Source organism: Cebus imitator, unplaced genomic scaffold (assembly GCF_001604975.1).
Source record: "Cebus imitator isolate Cc_AM_T3 unplaced genomic scaffold, Cebus_imitator-1.0 Scaffold10, whole genome shotgun sequence".
Classification (NCBI taxonomy): domain Eukaryota; kingdom Metazoa; phylum Chordata; class Mammalia; order Primates; family Cebidae; genus Cebus; species Cebus imitator.
The window spans coordinates 3,696,681-3,719,084 of record NW_016107325.1 but is presented as its reverse complement, the minus strand read 5'-3'; the positions used below and the strand labels follow the sequence as shown (position 1 = coordinate 3,719,084).

The 22,404-nt window shown below is 33.9% G+C and overlaps 1 protein-coding gene across 27 annotated transcripts in view; it reads left to right on the top strand.

The window, feature by feature from the left end:
- BAZ2B (bromodomain adjacent to zinc finger domain 2B) overlaps positions 1 to 22,404 on the top strand; it is a 334,986-nt gene that overhangs the window by 238,729 nt on the left and 73,853 nt on the right. For 19 of the 27 annotated variants that reach the window (XR_001830422.2, XR_001830420.2, XM_017546664.2 and 16 more), the window contains 7 exons: positions 4,616 to 4,708; positions 4,824 to 4,885; positions 8,755 to 8,820; positions 10,506 to 10,571; positions 12,004 to 12,048; positions 12,291 to 12,323; positions 13,566 to 13,631. Coding sequence is in view for 25 of the 27 variants with exons in the window: in XM_017546664.2 (XP_017402153.1) it covers positions 4,616 to 4,708; positions 4,824 to 4,885; positions 8,755 to 8,820; positions 10,506 to 10,571; positions 12,004 to 12,048; positions 12,291 to 12,323; positions 13,566 to 13,631 (431 nt within the window). In the remaining 2 variants the exon portion in view is untranslated. The remainder of the gene's footprint in view (positions 1 to 4,615; positions 4,709 to 4,823; positions 4,886 to 8,754; positions 8,821 to 10,505; positions 10,572 to 12,003; positions 12,049 to 12,290; positions 12,324 to 13,565; positions 13,632 to 22,404) is intronic. The other 8 variants (XM_017546659.2, XM_037745455.1, XM_037745457.1 and 5 more) reach the window with 2 other exon arrangements.

The following is a 22,404-nucleotide window of genomic DNA, read 5'->3' as shown; positions in this document are numbered from 1 at the left end:
GATTACAGGCGCCTGCCACCACACCCAGCTAATTTTTGTATTTTTAGTGGGGACGGGGTTTCACCATGTTGGTCAGGCTGACCCTTATGATCCACCTGCCTCGGCCTCCCAAAGTGCTGGGATTACAGACATGAGCCACCACACCTGGCCTAAAATAGCAAATTTAAATTTGCAAAATTAATTATATTTTTGCTGTAACAAAGTAGAATTATTCAACTTTTACTGAATGTTTATTCTCTCTCCAGATTTCAAATTGATTTGTATTCAATTACATAGTTTACCCTTGTTATAATATATTGGATTGCATTTTGCAAGTTCTGTTACCTTTGATCTTATCGTATATTACATGTGCTCTTTCTCAACATGTATGTAAAGATTATTTAACAGTAAGTAAATAATATTTACAAGTGTATGGAATGTTGTTTGCATTTTTTCTTGGGAAGAAGAGAAAGTAAAAGTGAAGCACTTTATTACCCCTTTCATTGCTAAAAGCCTTCTACGTTAAACTTTGGGGATTATCTTGAGAGAATTCTAGAAGAAGTTTTTGTTATATCCTACTATGATCAACTAGACTGAAAAATCAGACTTAATTTGAAGAAAGTTTCAGAATAGTGAGATAAATGTAAGTTTTGAATGTGCATCCAAACATTGTGAAATGAGAGCTCTAATTTCTCAGAATATAGAGACAAAGTTTGAACATGATAAAGATTTTCATTCTATATAAAGCTACTTGTTGATTGATACTATCAATATCTCAAATTTTCCAAAATATCAAGTAGCATCTATTCATTTCATATGTGATAGAAACTGAGATGCTGGTAAGTAATCTATACCATGCACCACTATTTTAAGGTGTACACTAAGAAGGGAAAGTGCTGTCAGTTGTCAGATACCTTCTGACCTTAGAGATGTCAAAATTGTTAAAAATTCATCTTAGGATCAAAGAAACGAGTTACATCCAAAATATCCCTTATTCTATGTGATAATAAACTTCATCTTTGAAATTAAAGTGGGCAATTTCTTAATTCACAAAAGATACTTTTCAAATTAATATTTCAAAAGGTAATTCTAATATATTCGCCAACCAAAAAAACCAAATAAATGAGAATATATTGCAAGCAGTTTATTTCTACAGTTTGGGTGAACTTTTCTAGGTATCTAAATCATTGTCTTTCCTCTATACTGTCTTTTTTTCTTCCCTTTTTTTTTTGAGACAGAGTTTCACTCTTGTTGCTCAAGCTGAAAAGTGCAAAGGCGTGATCTCAGCTCATTGCAACCTCTGCCTCCCAGGTTCAAACAGTTCTCCTGCCTCAGCCTCCCAAGTAGCTGGGATTACAGGCGTCTACAACATCACCCAGCTAATTTTTTGTATTTTTAGTAGAGACGGGGTTTACCCATGTGGGCCAGGGGGGCCTCGAACTCCTGACCTCAGGTTGATCGACCTGTCTTGGCCTCCCAAAGTGTTGGGATACAGGCGTGAGACACTGCACCCAGCCTTTTTCTTTTTTTCATGTCATCTTCTTTTCCAGCTGCCCATAATGTAAAATTTAAACTATTTTATTTTTTTTTTTTTTTGAGACAGAGTTTTGCTCTGTCACCCAGACTGTAGTGCAATGATGTAGCCTCAGCTCACTGCAACCTCTGCCTCTCAGGTTCAAGTGATTCTCCTGCCTCAGCCTCCTGAGTAGCTGGGACTACAGGTGTGCGCCACCACACTCAGCTAATTTTTTTATGTTTTTGTAGAGATGAGGTTTCACTATGCTGGCAAGGCTGGTCTCAAACACCTGACCTCATGATCCCCCTGCCTTTGCTTCCCAAAAGCTATGTAAATTTTGAATGATTAATTAAAGTGCTATATTTCTTACTGAAGTTAAAAAGATACGAGTTGAACTTTTAAATTTTTTTGCCCCAAAGATGTTTTAAATTACTGGCCAGACACAGTGGGTTATGCCTGTGTAATCCCAGCAGGTTGGGAGGCTGAGGTGAGAGGATTGCTTGAAGTCAGGAGTTTAATACCAGCCTGGGCAATAAAGCAAGACCAGTCTCTACAAAAATAAATTTTTAAAAAATTAGCTGGGCAAGGTGGTGCACTCCTGTAGTCTAGCTATTCAGGAGGCTAAGGGTGGGGGAGAGGATCACTTGATCCCAGGAGTTGGACGCTACTGCCAGCTATGATTGCGCCACTGCACCTGGGTTACAGAGTAAGACCTTGTCTCAAACAAATAAAAATTATGGTGTACTCATGTAGGGCTTGAAATTGACTGATACACTCACACACAAACATGATCTATGTATTTTATAGAATTTTCTTATTTAAAGTTAAACTTACATTAGAGAATATGGGTTTAGTTTGGAGCAAAAGATTATACTTATGACATTTTCTAGGAAACGTTTTTATCAGCACGTCTTTACATCTCAAGACAGGCTTCTATAGGATAGTTCAAAACTTTCAATTCTTAAATAAATATTTATCTGGCATTATTATAGATGAGAATAATATTCTTCTTGCATATTATTATCAAATGTTGCTGACCCTGCAAGTCAGTTTGTAAGTTTTTATGCCCCAGAGTATTTAGTGAACAGAAGATCCTTTCTGTGTGACCCAGAAGTTTTTGATGATGCCTGTAACCTCCTAATATTGAAAATGGTTGGGACATTGGAGATATACTTTATCATCATTTTCCATTTTATTTTTCATTAACACTTCCAGTTTACTAGATGAAGTCAGACCTTTTTACATCTCTTCTCCTTTTTAAAAATCTCAGTGATAGAAAATTGACCATAGTGACCAACTTTTTACTTCCGCTGTTATGAGGACATAGGGTTAAGTTCTTAGCTAAAATCTTAAGGCATTCAAAGTTTGCTTAAATAATTTTTAGAAATAGTAGCATATAGACTATGGAATCAGAAAGTCCTGGGGTTTCTTTGGGGCTTTTTTTGAGACAGAGTCTCGCTGGAGTGCAGTGGTGCAGTCTCAGCTCACTGCAACCTCTACCTCCCAGGATCAAGCAGTTCTGCTTCAGCCTTCCAAGTAGCTGGGATTACAGGTGCCCACCAGTACACCTGGCTAATTTTTGTATTTTTAGTAGGGATGGGGGTTTTACCCAGGCCGCTCTCAAACTCCTGACCTCAGGTGATCCACCCACCTCGGCCTCCCAAAATGCTGAGAATACAGGCGTCAACCACGGTGCCCAGCCAGTCCTGGGTTTTTTCTTGGCTATGCTGTTTAACCTGTAGGACTCTTAGTTATTTTATGTGTAAGCTGGGCAATAATGTTGATCTTACAATGTAGCTGTGAACATTAAACAAGGTGATGTAAACGTAACACAACAGTACCTGCAGTCAATAAATGGTGGAAATTTTTAGAGCTCAAAGTGATTCTTGTGTTAGCAATTATATTAGTTGTCAATAAATCTAATTTAGGTTTCTTTGTCCAGTGGCTACAAAGTTTATAACAATGTCTAATATAAAGTGATGCTTTCTAAAATAATTATATGAGTAATATTATACACCACTTTTAGAGTTAGAGGTATTCAGGCCAAGTGTGCCAGCAGAAGAAAGCAAAGGTATTACATGGTTTCTGTATCCGTTATACCCTTTGCCACAATAGTACTCAGTAACAATCACCAAACCTTAGTAGCATACAACACTGTCTTAATCACTTGTGCAGATGAAATCAGCTGGAAATTAGCTAAGCAGCTTTGCTTATCTTGGCTGGACTTGTTCACATTTGTGGGGTCACGTGGCTCCCTGTGTTCCAATATTCCAGTAACCTAGCCTTCAAGTCATATCTCCAGTATTGGGCAAAGCACAAAAGCAAAAGCAGAAAGAATACAACTAAACTTTCAGGCTCTGTTTTTATCACTACTGTTAACATCCTCTTAACCATGGAAAATCCCATGGTTGAATTCAGAATCAAGGGACAGGAAAATATATTCCACCTCTTGATGGGAATTGCTACAAAGAAGTCCATTACAAATGGCATGGAAAAGGGAGGAATGAAGAATTGGGGTCATTAATTTTGTTCATCTACCCTAGTTTCATACATGTGTCCTTGAAAATTATAAGAACTAGGTTGTCTTTAAAAGTCATTGACATTCTGCATTTATTTTATTTGGGAGATTTAGTCCCTCTCCTTCATACATGAAAATACCACTGGATTCAGGAACTTAACCTTTATAGCTAATTGAAATATGAAGTTTGGGTGGGAGGGAACTTTGAATTTGTTTTAATTGGGAGTCTTTCTCTTTTTTTTATGTTAAGACTGAAGCTACATTACAATTCTTACAGTATTAGCAGCTATTTTCCCACTGAGATTTACTTGAAATGTGAAAAAAATGTACTTAAATGAGCCTCTCTGATGAAGATTAAAAGAAACATCATTTTTATGTAGTCCTATATATGGGATCAAATTTGATGAAATAATTTGACAGTTTCCATCGGAATGAACATGACATTGTCTATCATACCACTCTCCTACTTGGTATCTGTCTGACCTTAGGCAATTTTCTCAAATATTATATCCTTTATGATGATACCATTTTCACACAGTTATTGTTTTAGGTTAGCAGTTATAAAAAGTTGTTAATACTCTTTGAAATTTTGTGTTTTTCAGAAATAGCCAGGCAAGCAGCACAAATAAAGCTTTTGAGAAAACTTCAAAAGCAGGAACAGGCTCGGGTTGCTAAAGAAGCCAAAAAGCAGCAAGGTGAGTGATTTAAATGATAGCATGAACTTGAAGAGTCAGTACTGGGGAATTCATAAGAGGCTTCTTTTCTTCATTCCCTTTTTGATGATATCTATCCTTTGGTTTCTTGTCATAGCAATAATGGCTGCTGAGGAGAAACGAAAGCAAAAAGAACAGATAAAGATTATGAAACAGCAGGTATGTGTATACATTGGAACTGACTTTTAAAATATGGGACTTATTTCGAGGATCTGTTAGTAATGTACATTATTTTTTATTTCTTAAATAACTATATTTCACACTAATGTTTGTGTCTTATTTAGAAAGTTGCTATCCTCTATTAAAAATTTACCTTACTTTTTAATAAAGTCTTCAAAGTGTTTAAAGAAACGATTACCAAACAGTAAATTTGAATAAGTACTTTAATATCCTGGTAGACTTTGACTATAAGTTAATATCTTGAAGAATTTTCAGAATTTTTAAATTAGTGTATCAATGAAGTATATTGCTCGAATGTTCAAATTTTAATAAAAGCTTGTTCTTAAACATGTAAAATATTAGTAGAAAATTAAGTTTAAGTTATACAAAATAAGATTTGCCTTCATTGCTTCTGAATGCTTTCAGGGTTACTTAAAAGTTGCTACTTCAAAAAAAGATGATGAGAGCATTATTTTAGCATATCCAGAGTTCTCTGTTTTGTATCTACAATACTTCTCCCCATACAGTTTTCAAAATTAGGTTTAGGTAAGAGAAGTAATTTTTAAATTTTCATAGGTAAAAATTACATGAGAAGGTATTCAGCTTTATTTTAGATGAGAATGTGTAAACTACTCTTCCATCTCCTCATACTCATGGTAACATTAAAGCAGAATGCAAATAGGGAGAAAATACTATTCTTTTAAAAATGTTAGGTAGCAAGTAGTTATTTCTGAGAATGAAATGAAATCAATTATGTTACTGTATAAATACCAGCTAAATAAATGGCTTAGGTTGGATTTGATGTGATTATCTCTAAGGTTTCTTCCAGTATTATCTAAAGTAATATGACTAGAGAAGTTGATATAGAGTTGACTTAGAGTTTGTAGTCAGGCAGCCTACAGTTAAATATGGACTCTGCTGCTTAATAATTTTGTTAGCTTAGATGAATGGCTTAACCCGTAAGTCTTTGTTTCTTCCATCATAAAATAAGTTAACTGCAATATCTGAATAAATGAGGTAATGAATGTAAAGTGCCTACTGTAGTGCCTGGCAACAAAACACATGCTCAACTTTTTAAAGATAAATATAAAACGTCCCAACTACATAGTATACTTTTTTACCACCGTAATTTAAAGTAGTCAGTTGTAAACTTGAATTCCATCCTTAGTTTGTTAATTGTGACTACTAGAAATTGTAAGATTGATCTGAAATAGGCTAATGAATGTATTCGTTAAAATATATTTCCTAAAGAGTATATATGGAAAAATAAGTTCATATTTCATTTTAAGTGAAATACTGTTGTTTCTGTTATACTTCTATGTTAAAAGTTTTATAGCTTATTCTATTTGCTAATGGCTGGAGACTCATTAGATGTTGTCAGCACTTTAAATTCAGCTTTATGATCCTTAAGTCTTACAGTAGCTACAACCTAAATCCACATGGTCTTTGCTGCTCATTGAAAAAGCATTGAGCTCCAAAGTTTCCAGCAACATTAATGCAAATGAACTGATCTTAATATTTATCAAGATATTTATCTGAGGCCAATCTCAGAATACTATCTGGTTTATTTGATTCAACAAAGTGAATCAAAGTATAGAGTAATTCTACTCATACTATCTGTTATATAGGGTCTATTTTAAGCTCAGCATTCAATGTAGAATAAATTAGTAGCATGTGTTTTCATCCTTTGGGTTATTTTTTCTACCTACTGGACTAAAAATATCACCAGATAGTTCTTTAGGCAGTTTCTGGAAGATTTCAGAAACATTCTTGCAAAGCAGGAGGCATAATGGCATTGTGATCTAATCAGAACTCTGTATTTACTAAGCATTGGACTTAGGCAAAATATTTACTTTCTGAGAACCTCAGTTTTCTCTTATGTAAAAAGAAGATAATTTAAGCTCCTCCTATTTTTTTTAATGATCAACAAGATATTAAATATAAAGTGACTGGCTCAGTGGTTGAGTACTCAACATTATAAAGTTAACCTATATTATTTTAATTTACCATGTTTATCTACATGCTTATGATAGCCCTACCACACACATAATGGATATATATAAAAGTCACTTCAGCAGTTAAGGTAAAGTTTTAAACTGTGTTCATAAGCCCCAAGATTCTCTACCTATTTGTCTGCATAGGAGAACAAGTGACTTTTGCTGACTTGAAAACATAGCACTTTATAAAGTTAGGATTGACACGAGCAGAAAAGTTAGATCAAGAGTATACTTTTCTCAGATCTCAAGTTCTAATTCTAATAAATACTTCAAATATGAATTAAATACAATCTTTTCTAAGACTTGGAAATTACACAAAGGATACACTTTGGGGTTTTTGGGGGGGGTTGTTTTGTTTCATTTCGTTTTGCTTGTTTTGCTTTGTTTTGAGACAGAGTCTCCCTCTGTTGCCCAAGTTCGAAGTGCAGTGGTGCGACCTCTGCTCACTGCATCCTCTACCTCCTGAGTTCCAGCAATTCTCCTGCCTCAGCCTCCCAGGTAGCTGGGATTACAGGCATGCACCACCATACCCAGCTAATTTTTTGTATTATTAGTAGAGATGGGGTTTTACCACCTAGCACTGTTCGTTTCTTGAACTCCTGACCTCGGGTGATCCGCCCATCTCGCCCTCCAAAAATGCTAGGATTATAGGTGTGAGCCACAACACCCAGCCCACTGTGGGGTTTTTATTTTTGACAACCTACAATTAATATTCAGTACTAAGATAGTATCACCAAGGTCAAAGAATGTGATCAGTCTTGTGAAATCAGAACAGTAATTCCTAAAATTTCATCATCCTGCAGTAGGCTCCTACAGGGAATCAATGAGTATATATAAAAAGAAATTAAAATGCATATTAAAGTGTAGCTTCTGTAGGTACAACTAGCATCTGGAAATGGGAGCAAGCTTTTTGAAATACAGGTGTATAAAATCTGTTGGATCTGGAAATTCTAGGACAAGTAAAATTTTCAAATGGGAAACTTTGAATTTTCTTTTTTAACTTGTATTTATTCTCATCAATGCCAATTTAGGACTTTTGAAGGGATTAAGGAACATGAAATTGCTAAGAATGTATTTAGAGCATATGAGATAATTTTTAGAATCAATATAAATTTTTATCAAAATTTATATGATCACTAAGTTAGAAAACATATCCAATAACCAGTTCATTAAATTTAGACAATGTGTACCCCAATTATGTCCTGCATATAATTCCCTGGAATGTTAAATTATAATTAATTAATTTTAAATAATGTTACAGGTTATTTCTGAAATGGGCTAATTGTGGTAGTTAAAAGCAATGTTTTATTGTGCTGTTCCACATGTGAAAATAAATTTTAGAATGGAAATTATTGTTAATAATAATGTTACAATTGTGTCACTATATACTTTTTAAAACACTTTATTTAATAGTGGCAAATGAGAAAGGACGAACACCTCTCTATTTTATAGAAGAATAGTTATTATTTACTTAAGATCATTCAATAAATGACTGTAATCTGGAACTAGCCTTATGTTTTCTGACTGCTGATACATGATTTTTCTGCTATTCAGTCCTATATTTATTTCAAGTTAAGTATTATTTGTAATTGCAAATATTTATAAAGCTCTTCAGGCTATATGAGTTTAATCAACTTGGTTTACTGAGTTGCTGTTTATTTAGCATTCACATTTTACAAATTACTATGAGAAACTTTATCAAATCATATTAACTTAAGACATGAAAATATATATGATTTTATACTAAATAATTAAATTTTTATATTCAACCTTTGGTAACTTTATGCTTATAACTTCAATTATTTGATTCCACTCAAACACTTTTTACTCAGTTTATTTTATTATCTGAAGTTATCATAACTTTTCCTACAGGAAAAAATTAAGAGAATACAGCAAATCAGAATGGAAAAAGAACTTCGAGCTCAGCAAATTCTAGAGGTAGAATTCTTAAATTTAATATAATTAAAGTAATATAGCCATATATTTTAAAGTCTGCAAAAATAAAAATTTTGCATGCATGTTTTCTCACACAAATTAATATGTTTGTCAGATATTCTCTTTAAACATTCTGCATAGAGTAAAACTTTATCTGAGCCTTATTTAGCAAGGTAATCTAATCCTAACAGTAAAGATATACAAAATGAGACACAAGAGACAGGAAAACTTGTGAGCAGTCAATAGAGTTGTCATAAAGTTCATGTGCTAAAATGTTTTACTTTTATAAGAGTAAACAACAAAAGAAAAATCATTAGGGCTTAGACGACGATATTTACTTTTAATTTAGAAACAGATGTTTACAGAAGTAAACATTTGAAAAGTAAAAGTAAATTTTAAATGTACAAAGTTTTATCAGATTGTTTTTCTGGTTTCTAGCATATCCCTCTTCCCTGCAAACTGATTAGAGTAGAGATAGAGGACACCTATTGGCAACAGCAAAAATCATAGGTAAAAAACAGCAAAGGAAAAGTACAGGAAAACTTCATCTAGCATACATAGGAACTGAAAAGCCTGGGAATACCCTATAATCTTTCATTTGAATAGCAAGCAATTTTCAAAACCTTAATAGCCCAAAGGCATTACTCTTTGGAGTGGTACAGTATAATAACTGATGTTCAAAATAATTGCTCTGAGTCATCAAGAAAATGCCAAATTATGTTTAGTGTACTGTGTCTAAGCAGGTATGTCTCGAAAGTATTTCCAAATAAAATAGTGAAAATAAACTTTTCATGTTTAAAATTATTACAACTTCTCCACCATTCAGAAAACTGCTGCTTTATAGAACAGTTTATTCCCTGAGGGCTCCAGATAGCTGAGGTTTTCTATGTTACAGTTGTATTCCTTCTAGAAATACATATTTTCTTACCCATTTCAAATTAGTTTTTAAAAATTGAAAATATTTTCGTAAACTGACAACCACTAGGTAGTGATGAAACTTCTACACAGTTAATGACTTTAAGATTTTGAAGCTTATGTTTGGTAAATAGAGTGATCTTAATAGACTGTGCCTCATGAAAGATAAGATTACAAGTTTTCATTCTGTTAAGAAAAAAACACCTTGAATTTAACCACAATATACAGAGATAGGGAAAATCAGACTTAATATGCGTCATTTAATAGGTATATACCAATGATTAATTTCTTTATCTCAAATTTTCAAGTTTTAAAAATTTTAAATAACGTTAACATGTTTATTCTGAAATATTACTAATTCTTGAAATAATTTTTATCTATCAGTTAAAATCCATTATGTTTTCTAAATTTTTTACAGTTTTAAAATCAAAAAAACAATATGACATAAAATCATTTTTCTGTGATTAAATTTTAAGGTAAAATACCATAAACACTCAATTATTTCAGACTTTTAACAAAGCTTGAAGAAGAAAAGCTGCCATATTCTTAAGAATCTAAGAAATTTTTGTGTATTCCAATGCTAATCTATAAATTAGAAACAAAATTATTATGTTAAACATAATGTTAACTGGGGGGAAATCTGTAATTGTCTACATATATGTTACATATTGTTTCGTACGTTGAGAGACTTGTAGCTTCATTTCAAGTTTGAGATTATTTGCAAGTTGTAGTGGTGCTGTTGCATGACTTTGAGACCTGTTTTGCATGCACAGGCTAAAAAGAAAAAGAAGGAAGAAGCGGCAAATGCCAAATTATTGGAGGCCGAGAAACGAATAAAGGTTAGTTTAGATGAGAATCAGAGTTTTTATTTTTGAAAAATAAAAACTATACATTATACTAACATCAATTTTATGAAAAAAAAAAAAAAAAAGCTTTCTTCAACATGACTGTCCAAAAATATGTTTAGCAAATACAACATGTGTATAATACATGTTTTTATATGTATGTATATTGTGTGTGTATTTTTATTTTATTATGCAGGGTTTCTTGTAATGCTTTGAGCTCTTTAAATAGGAGACATCAAATCAGTAATGCAAGTTGTTACTTAATACCTGTATGTAGTTTTGCTAGATAAGAATGACTCCACCAAAACTGTTTTGTGTGTTATTTATGTTTATGTTTATGTTTAGACATGGACTAGATATGGTATGGGTATGTTTATTTTTGTGTCTCAATCTGATTCCCCACTTTATAACTTTTTCTTTGTTAATATTTAGCAACTGTTTTATCTATTAAAAATGAAAAGCCTATAGAAACAAAAGCCAAACTTCCTCAACTGTTACTTACCAATAGTAAAATTAGCTTGTTTTAATTATTTTAATTTCAAGTGTTTGAGGTGTTTTGTTCTGACTTCCTGGCATGGTGTATAAGAGAGTTGTCCCCATCCTCCCCAACCCCATTCTGCCATCCACCAGTAACTGAATACTGAAAGAGGGTAGCTGGGTGAGCCTACTAGTACTGGAAACAGCCACCACAGTTACACCTTGTAAAGCCAGGGAACTGTTTATCTCTTACATAGACTCTCTGTGTTTATTTTTTTAATTTCTACCTTTTCATGTCTACCCTTAATGTTAATTTCATCCGTATTTTACCTTTATAAAAATACTGAGATTGGTGGCATTCCTAGATGGTTTGCCTTAAGCCCCATCCCCTTGGAACGGTGCTCTGAATCATAGGTGGACAGGAAAATTTCATACTAATTGCCTAATTTTTGTCAATTTCATTCATATGCAGTGTATAGAAATGAAAAATGATGTTAATTATAGAGTATATTTGGGAGCTTATATTCAGAATGGAGAGAGTTCTAAGCAGCCGGATTTGAACGTTGCACCATAATGTATTAAACTAATTAAAAAATACATATGTGGGTTATATCTGATAGGTTCTGACCATCTAACTAGTTAGTTAAATGAATGTGCCTTTGAAGTGTGCTGTTAGTTCAGTCATTCATTAAATTTTAAGTTAAAATTACTACTGAAGAAAGATCTTTGCTACCATGTTTACCATATTATACAATTTCTATTAAGTGTTAGTTATGTAGAGGCATACGAAATTGAATTTACATTTTACAAGTAAAAATTGAATATTGGCCATTTCATATGATTCACCCTAATGGAAGACTATAGAAACTCAGAAAAGGAACTTTTAATACTTTTAGCATGTTCTAAATCTTCTCTAAAAATCATGTATTAAAAGTTTCTTATTTTTAAGGAAAAAGAAATGAGAAGACAACAAGCTGTTCTTCTGAAACATCAGGTCTGTATACATATAGTTATATATCTGTTGAATGTATATTTTATAATATTGCTTAAGCCTATTTGGGGAAAAATCTTCAAAATATTTTCTTTAAAATTTCTGATATAATTTCTGCTTAAGTTTTTCTTTCATCTTACAGTTTATTGCCTTGCTTTGGTATTGGTGTCTTTTTGGGGGGTTAAAATTGGTTTTATGACTCTGTGATTTCTGTTTCATAATGTTGTGCCAACTCTTTCTACCAGGAGTTGGAGAGGCATAGACTAGATATGGTATGGGTATGTTTATTTTTGTACATCTAACACCGCATTGTGATTTGGTTGTGATATGGTTGTCATAGCAATGCATAAAGTGTAGCACTGGCTGCTGTCATATTACATACTGCTGCATGGCTTTACAGCACAGTGCATTGCATACATCTGCTTGTCTGTCTATAAAGAAGTATGATGCATCTCCAAGATTTTACATTGAATTGTACCAGCCTTAAATAAGGCTGCTCTCTAAAAATTTACATTACTGATGTCACAGAGAAAGTTGGATCACTATACAATTAGATATTATTATGACCCATATTCTCCCATCATTCTAGATGCAAAACTGCCATTGAATACAGTGGGAATTTTGAGTTTGCTTGATGAGAGAATATGAATTATATTCTGGTTTCATAGACAAATTTTAGAAATAACTTTAGAAATCTCCCTTTGGGGAAACCAAATGTGCTTAAACAAAAAAAAAAAATGATTAAATATTTTAAATATGTGAATTTTTTTAATTTTAAAAGTAATATGAGATTATCAAATAAAACTAGTGCTTATCTTATTTTCATACTGTGCCTTTAAGATTCCACCTGTTAGCCCATGGTGCAGCTTTTGTGGCTTTAAATAGTACATCAGGTGGCAGACATCAGTAAACAGGAATATCCCATTTCATTGGTGTTCTGTATGAAATAAGACTATTTAACTAAATTGATATTAAAAGCCTTAAAAAAATCCTCTAATTTGTTGGTGGCTTACTGGATTTACAAAATGATTTTGTCCTTGAAATAAAGTAACCAACTCTAAAATCATAAAGTTAAACTATGAATCAATTTCTTCCTGACCTAAAATTTTAAGAGCAACACAACCTTTAGTTTAATTGGCCATAGTATTTTGGTTTTTCTAATAGCAGATGTAAGGTAACTGACCTGTTCCAGCCAACCATTATGCTTTTTGTTCTGCCAGCTTTTGAAGGAGCATCACAACTGACCATAAGTAAATCTTGTATGCTTCTGTTTACACTGTCTCCATGTTCATTGCTTTACCTTTTTGCTTTTGATTGTTCTTGTATTTGCTTTCTAAACCTGAACTAAAACATGCACAGACTGGCCATTCTTGTCTTATATTTAGTATTTACTGTGACTTGTCTATAAAAGCTAAACATGCTATACTGAGTTTTTGTTTTGTTTTTGTTTTTGTTTTTCTATTGGAAAATCAAACTGTTAATTGTGGTTGAGTTATTTTCCAAATTTTATCTGGCCTCAGGAACGAGAGCGAAGGCGACAACACATGATGCTTATGAAAGCTATGGAAGCTCGTAAGAAAGCAGAAGTAAGTGTATGTTTCTAGAAAAATATTACCTTTTAAAGTAATACTTTTTCCTAAAGCATTGGCTCTTCTAAATATACGTTTTTCAGAGTATAAGGTTTGTTATGACTTACTGGCTTTCATAAGCAAAGCAAAAGTTTAGAGATAGTAACTAAGTGTTAGAACATAAAAGAATGTAGGAAGGATTCCAATGTATGTGTTGGTTTTCCTGGCTAAGATTTTAACTGTCTTTTTTTAGTGTGGTAAATGACATTGGTTTAGATAAAAGTAGCTATTTATTACTGACACAGAGTTTCACAAAACTAGTATTACAGCATGCCTAGACAAGTCCTATATGTCCTAATTCAAACACAAATCATTCCGACCCTGGATTTCTGCCCTAAGAATTATTCTTTAGCATTCTCTGTGTAAAATTAGATCGAAGTATTTTTCTTAAAATAACTTTTAACAGATAATTCAGAATAAGAAAATTACTGCAGTACATAAGAATGGGCGTATTTGGAGTTTAATAGAAATCACTTAAAGGTTAAAATAAATACATGTTATAAAGGAATAACATTCTGTATTAAAACAGTTGAATACAGTCATTATACTGGGGCTATGGAGGTTGAAAAACACAGATTCCCCTGCTGGTTCTGCCACCAATTTCCTTTATGTTTTCAGTCTACTTCTTTAAAATTGAGATAAAGATACCTACCTCCTAGGATTATGGGATTATTAAGTGAGATAAGCATTTAATAAGTGAGAATTAATGAAAATGACACTGTTTGATCTAGAACTTGGGAGGCCTGTATTTCCATATTTTGGTCTCAGCTCTAGCTTAAATTAGCAATATAGATAGATATTGGGTCTGTAGAGAAAATAGGTGTATTGTTTTGGAACCTGTGCAAAGTAGCCAGATTTTCTGAATTCGAATTCTGATTTCATTACTTGCCAGCTATATGACCTTGGGCATGTTATTTAATTTCTTTGTGATTCATTTCGTCTATAAAATAAAGATAATACTAACTTCTGTTTCCTAGAGTTCAAGAGATGATTAGATGGACATGTGTCTCTGTGTGCGTAAAGTTCTTAGAACAGTGCCTGGCACCACATAGTACTTAACCACTGACATTACATATGTGTAGAATAGGCTTAGCAAGATGCATCACCAGGGTTGTGAACTACTGACATAGATTACCTCTTTGCATAGACTTAACATAGCTTGTAACATATATTACAGTGATCACTTTCTGTGACTTTTTTTTTTTTTTTTGAGATGGAGTCTCGCACTGTCACCTGGGTTGGAATGCAGTGGCATGATCTCGGCTCACTGCAGCCTCCACCTTTCAGGTTCAAGTAATTCTCCTGCCTCAGCCTCCTGAGTAGCTGAGATTACAAGTGCCCGCCACCATGCCCAGCTAATTTTTTGTATTTTTAGTAGAGACAGGGTTTCACCATGTTGGCCAGGCTGGTCGCAAACTCCTAACCTCGTGATTCACCTGCCTCAGCACCCCAAAGTGCTGGGATTACAGGTATGAGCCACCACGCCTGGCCAACTTTTCTTAAAGCTTATGGAAGTTTTACTCCAACACTTTTCCTGCCGTCTTTTTTTCCCTAACCTTTTGATTATCCAGGCCTATTGACACCCTCTATGCCTAACATAATAATTGAATCTATCTGTGCATGGAATTATAACCACAATTTCTGAAAAATCACAGGGAAAGAGAGAGGTAACATATTCGGGGAATTGGCATGGCTGCTCTCTATTCCCTTATGGAAACAGTACAGTGAAGGGAAGAGTAAGGAAGGGGACTAATTAAAAGCCTGAACACTGAACCTAATTCCCTCAGTGTGGCGAGTTGGAAATGGAGGGACCAATTAATAACCCAGGAAAAAGATGTAGAAAATCACGCAAGACACAAGTTCTTCCCTACCAATTGTGGGTTTGTTTGTTTTTAATCAGAAGGAATAAAAAGAACCGGGGCTTGCCATTCTGGTTTTTCCTGGCAGGGAGGAAAGCTAACCAAAATAACACAGAACATTGTCTTCAGGCATACTAGGATTCATTAGAAGAGAAGATCCAGTAAAATAGTAAGAATGAGATCATCTGAGGGAGGGAATGCCCAGGTGAAAGAGGCACCCCAAAGGCCTCAAAGACGTGAACTCTCCTTCTGGTTTTTCACATTTGCCCACTGGGGCCTGGGGACAGTGGGAAAGCTGCAACAGAGAGGTGAGAAAGATCTGAGTTGAGTGGAGGATAGCAGCCATGGGAGAAATAACACTGATTAAAATTAGGTATTTTAAGAATCCTTCAAAGCCTAAGAGCACCTCTCAGAGGAAAAGGATATACTCTTGACTAAATAGAGTGAATCCACTACAGTTCTTTCAATAAAACTGAGAAGGAGATACCAGAAATCTGGTGCAGCTCTCCCTTTCCTAGCTACATTTGTCCTGAGCAAAAAGAAACAGAAGTACAATACAGAATACTCACTCACAAATCTGAAGTATGTATAAGCCAAAAAACAGGAAGCAGATAAAGGGAGAAAAGCTGCAGGAAAATTAACCCAGCTATATTGGATCAATACAAGTTATTAATAGGCTTGCACATATTAAGCCTACGTACTTTGAAAATAAATGGCAAGGCAACTGTGTTAAAATATTAAACCAGAATAAAGCCAATAAGTGCATATGCACATGATGTAATGAGTTAAATCCTAATAGCTGAAAGAGCCTGGTTTCTCTGTTTTCATTATTGCTTTCCTCAGCACTCCCTATACATTCTCCACAGAGCAGCTGAAGTGATCTTTTCAGAAAGTAAACCAGACACTATCCTGACACTATCCAGGGGCTTCTCATTGCAATTACAATAAAGTTCAAACTCCTCACCATGGCATTCTCCCACTGACTTCTGCCTATCACTCAGTTTTACATCATACAATTTGTCCCTTATGCACTATATTCTGGTTATTTTTGTCTTGCTATTATTCCTGAATGAACAGTCTGTACTATTGCTGTTTTTCCACCAAATATTCAGATGGTTCCTATTTGTTGTTCAGTCACCAATCAAATGTTAGCTATTCACAAAGGCCTTCCCAGCAGGAGAATCACTTGAACCTGGGAGGTAGAGTTTGCAGTGAGCTGAGATTGTTTGCACTCCAGCCTGGGCGGCAAGAGCAAAACTCCATCTCAAAAAAAAAAAAAAAAAAAAAAAAAAAAAAAAAAAAAAAAAAAAAAAAAAAAAAAAAAAAAAAAGACTTTCTCAGAACACCTAATTTTGCTTTTTCTTACACCCCACCCCATTCGTTCATCTTATTGTTTCTGGGCTAGTTTCTCCCAGAATATAAGATCTATGAGGACAGGACTTTTGTCTGTCTATACCATTGTATTGCCAGTGCCTTGATTAGAACCAAGTAAATTGGAGGTGCCTAGAAAATTGTAAATGAATGAATAAAGTAAAATTAAAGTGATTGTGACAGAACTAAAATATCAAATTAAGTACAAAAGAATTATTAAATTATATTACTATGTTTTCTATGTAATTATCTTTATATGATAGTAAAATCTTTTAATTTTATTTTACTCCAGTTGGTGTTCTTTTGTTATAGTCAAACACTCAAGGAACTATTATTCTACAATGCAATAACATATGCCACAAATAATCCTCAATCAGAACGTTTCAAATAATTTTATAGGTAAAATTGAGTTCTTAAAATGTTATCGGCAGGGCAAGGTGGATCACACCTGTAATCTCAGCACTTTGGGAGACTGAGGCAGGAGGATTACCTGAGGTCAGGATTTCAAGACCAGTCTGGCCAACATGATAAAACCCTGTCTCTATTTAAAACTACACCACACAAAACAAAGGCCTGGTGACATACTCGCATAATCCCAGCTACTTGGGAGGCTGGGGCAGGAGAATCACTTGAACCTGGGAGGCAGAAATTGCAATGAGCTGAGATCATGCCACTGCCCTCCAACCTGGGTGACAGAGTGAGATTCCATCTGACACACACACACAAAAGTTATCCTCTGATAACCATAAACCCGTGAACAGGTGTCATGGACTGGATAATTTTATCAGTCATTTTGATTTTAAATTGTGTTCCTCTAATGCAGGGGTCCCCTGGGTCTCGGACCAGTACCTGCTCCTGAGCCAGGTGCCAGAGCTTGACCTCCTGCCAGATCAGTGGCAGGATCAGATTCTCATAGAAGCACAAACCCTATTGTGAACTGCTCATGCAAGGGATCTAGGCTGCATGCTCCTAATGAGAATCTAATGATGATGATCTGAGGTGGAAGAGTTTCATCCTGAAACCATCACCCCCACTACCCCACTCCTGTCTGTGGAAAAACTATCTTCCATGAAACTCGTCCCTGGTGCCAAAAAGATTGGGGACCACTGCTCTAATGAATGGTGTCAATAGATCTGTGATCAACTAAGTGTTAATTTTTCAAACTACTAAGGTGTGCCCAGGATTAAATTAGATACTGTGGGAAAAAGAAAAAGAATATTTAAGATGCAGTAATCATATTAGAGAGATAAAACTGAACAGTGTAAGTAGTTAAGCAAATGCAAGGCATATTTTTAATGACGATCAAAACTTTCACCCAGTCTTACATAAACCTCAGTATTAACAAAGCATTCCTATATGTACTTGCCTATTTCCTCATTATTACTTACCATGCACAAGATGTAACTAGTGGAATGTCAATAATGGGCACCCTGTAGCTTCATATTCTGCCACCTGTTACCTCCTAATGGCGCCCAAATCTGTAATAATTTTCTGTTATTACCTATTTAAAGAACAAACTTTATTACAAAATGAAGGCCAAATGATACTTAGGCAAGAACAGTTCAAAATTCTGAATTGGCTCATACATAACCCTGATTATAAATGTTAATACCTTTAGATCTTTAATTATTAGACTATAAAGAAAGAAAACTAGGATTAAAATGAATGTTATGAATAATGTTTAATGAGTAATGAAGTTAAAAAAACAAATTGCTTTCACTGTGTTAAGTAAAAATCTCCTACAGTACCTGAAATTTTTCCAAGAAACTCCCCACACCTATCAAACTAAGGAGGTAACACAAACACTACTTGTGTGATTCTTTGTGTATACTACACTGATCTTTTGGATTTAGTACTACGTCAATATATTTTTTCACTAAAAAACTCTCAAATTTCTATTGGTTTTCAAGTTGTTAAATCTAATTTTAATAGTTTCTCCTTTATATAAATATATAATTAGTAAACAAAATCCTCAGATTTATATAAATTATCTCATTATCATATTAACATTAAAGGGTCATTAGTATATCATCATAGTTCATAAATATTTTCATAGTGTAAGAAATACTAATCTTTATCCTCATGAATACAAAAAGCTTATTTCCTAATTTAATATGAAATATATCTGCTTTCATTGTTACTAATCACCAGAAACAAGGCTGATTTAAGGAACATGAGAAAGCAACATTTAACTCAAAATCTTTTGTTTTCATTATGAAAACTTCAAACTATACCAGTCACAAATTTAAAATCAATTTACTCATATTAACTGAATAATCAACCATGGTAATATTAACAGTCTTCTGCATGTCCCCCGAAGGATCAGTAAACTGCACAAGGTTGTTAAACGTGCATCTATTACAGAATGACTGTGTCAGCACTTCAGGAGACAAAGCCATAAAATGGAAGAGAGTTTCAGGTTTCAGAAGTCATCTAATAAACAATTTGAAAGCAGAAAAAAATATGTACTCTCCTAATGATTCAAGTAATAAGGAATATTTTATAATTGTATATTTACACCAGTCATTTAGTAAAAAAAATAAGTAGAATTGTACATGTAGACAGTTTCTAAGCAAACACATTTTTGGTTGACAAAATAGTAAGTATACTTAAACAACACTTATGCAAATGTATTTGATTTTAATTTTAAAATTAAATTGCTTTTATAAACAAATGTTATTTTTATATTAACAATTTAACGTTCAGCACCATAGGAAAGATAAAAATTATTTTAAAAAATTTTTTAAAATTCAGGGGCCAGGCATGGTGGCTCACACCTGTAATCCCAGCACTTTGGGAGGCCAAAGCAGGCAGATTGCCTGAGCTCAGGAGTTCGAGACCAGCCTGGGCAAACCGTGAAATCCCATCTCTACTAAATTACAAAAAATTAGCTGGTCATGGTGGCGTGTACCTGTAGTCCCAGCTACTCAGGAGCCTGAGGCAGGAGAATTGCTTCAACCGGAGAGGCAGACTTTGTGGTGAGCTGAGATCACGCCACTGCACTCCAGCCAGAGGGACACAGTGAGACACCATCTCAAAAAAAAAATATTCAGCAGAGTGTTAAATGTCACATAAAAAAGCAGGTTTTGGAAAACATTGTTATTTATATTTATTAAAATCTTTAACTCAAGAATTAGTAACATTTCAATTTTAACTTAGGAGACATTTATGTAATAATAGCTATCCTACATAATATTTAAAGATAGTTTATCTAAAGTAAGTACAGAATAACCAGAATATATAAAGAGCTCAACTCAGTAGGAAAAAAAATCTGACAATCCAAGTTAAAAATGGGCAAAAGACCTGAATAAACCAAAAGAACACATACAAATGGCAAGGAGGTATAAGAAAAGGTGCTGAACATCACTGGTCGTCAAAAAATGTATATGAAAGCTACAATGAGACATTATCTTACCCTAGTGAAAGTGGCTTTTATACAGAAGACAGGCAATGACGAATGCTTACAAGGATGTGGAGAAAAGGGAACCCTTATACTGTTGGTGGGAATGTAAATAAGTACAGATATTTTGTTATAAATGACTTATAATCCAAGAGCTCATATTTATTTCAACATTTTCTGTATCTGGAAAACTGGGTGGGGATAAAGGGAAAAAGGCAAAAAAAAATTAGGATGATGTATGCTAATTTGCTTATAATTATAGTTAATCTAAAATCTACTTTAGAGCTACATTTTGTAGACAGTCTAATTTATTGTCCTGAAGTTTCACCAGTATTAATGTAAAATATGTTTTAACTTTCTTTTCATATTAGGATAGGTTTAATCGCTTTTTTCTCTAGCAAATCAAAGGCCTAACCTTGCAAAATCACAAAATTTCATTGTAAAATTCTATTATCTGGCAGAGCAACAAAATATAATATTATAGAAATTAGATATAGGTTCATAATATGGCAACTTACTTTGTCAAGAAAAGGCTAAGGTAAAAAGTGGAAAAATAGATTGTTCTTCTGAGCATTATACTGAGTCTAGCAGTGAGGGTACTATACAAATTTGCATGCCTTTATATTTGGCCTAAAGTAGCACCACTTTAAACTTTAGTTTTTGGCAAAATTATTGGATAATAAATCTGCTTAATTTTTATAGGGGAGGTGTCTGTTTGCAAGCATATCAAATCACAATACATGTTATATGGCTAAGAAATTAATAATGTCAAAGTAAATGTTAGAAATATACTTTAGATAGTTTTAAAATTTCTAAATGTAATCTAAATGCATTGAATTCCACTTTTGGATTCAAGGTTTGTATATACTCTTAACTGAAAATGGAAGAAGATACCTGTTATGTTTGTCCACAGAGTAAAATATTTAAAGTGAAGAAAAAATTGCCTATTGAATACATTTAATGACCAGTTCAAAATGATACCTTAATTTTAGTTTGTGTCATTTGAAGAATTAATCATTTAGCAAATTTATAAATACTCAAATGTTTTTATATGCCATACCATATAGTCAAATATTTTTATATGCCATACCATCCATACCAAATGTATCTGTTACAGTCATATCACAACTGTAGTCAGAAGTAAGAACAATACTTAGACTATGGAGACCAGTGGGAGAGGAAAGTTGGACTGATACAGGCTGAGAGTCAAAGAGAAAGATAAAATCATTAAAAACTTTCTCTAGGTGTCCAGGGAAGAATTGAATAGGTCCGTGAAGAAACAGGTGAATGAGTTATTTCCCCTGCCCTCTAGACGAGGCTTATACTTGAGTGAGAGAGATCAACTTTAAACAAACAGTTGCTACACAGTGCAACAAATGCTGTAGTAAGTTGTATGGAAGCTCAAAAGCAGGAAGTACAAAATGTCTGAAGGCATTGTGGTAAGGATTTAAAAAAAAAAAAAAAACAGGCTTTATACAGACTTTTTGTGAAGGAGGAGGAACTAGGCATTCTAGACAATAGGTATGGCGTATACAGAGGTACAGTATTGTGACTAAACAAGACCTGGGAGTGGGGTACAAAAGAGGATGTTAGCCATTTTAACCTCATGTACACGCCGTCTTGGCTTTGGTGTTGCTTCATTAACCATTAATCATCCAAGTAGTAACTTCAAAGGGGTTGTGCTGTCTTCTCCACACAGGTGTGTCATACAGTGTGGCTGGAACATGGGAAATCCACTGTGAATTGTGAGATGTGAGACTAGAACTTGTGTGGAGCTAGACTGTGACAGGTTTATATGGCATTCTAAATATTAGTTGGTGGTTGAGGGGACCTTGGAAGCTCTCGCTCTTTGAGAGTCAACTTGTACCAAAATCACAGAATGTATGTTAGTTCTATGCAATTCATACTGAATTGAGATACTACACATTTTAATTAAAGTATGCCTGACAGTAAACAGTAATAAATGTTTGTCTTTAACTGATAAAGGTCACACCAATTTCTATAATTTTTTGGAAATCTCCATTTAGTCATAAATATCAATGTCACCTTTACATTATATTCCATATTATGTTTTTTTAATTGGAAAAAAGTATCACCAGCT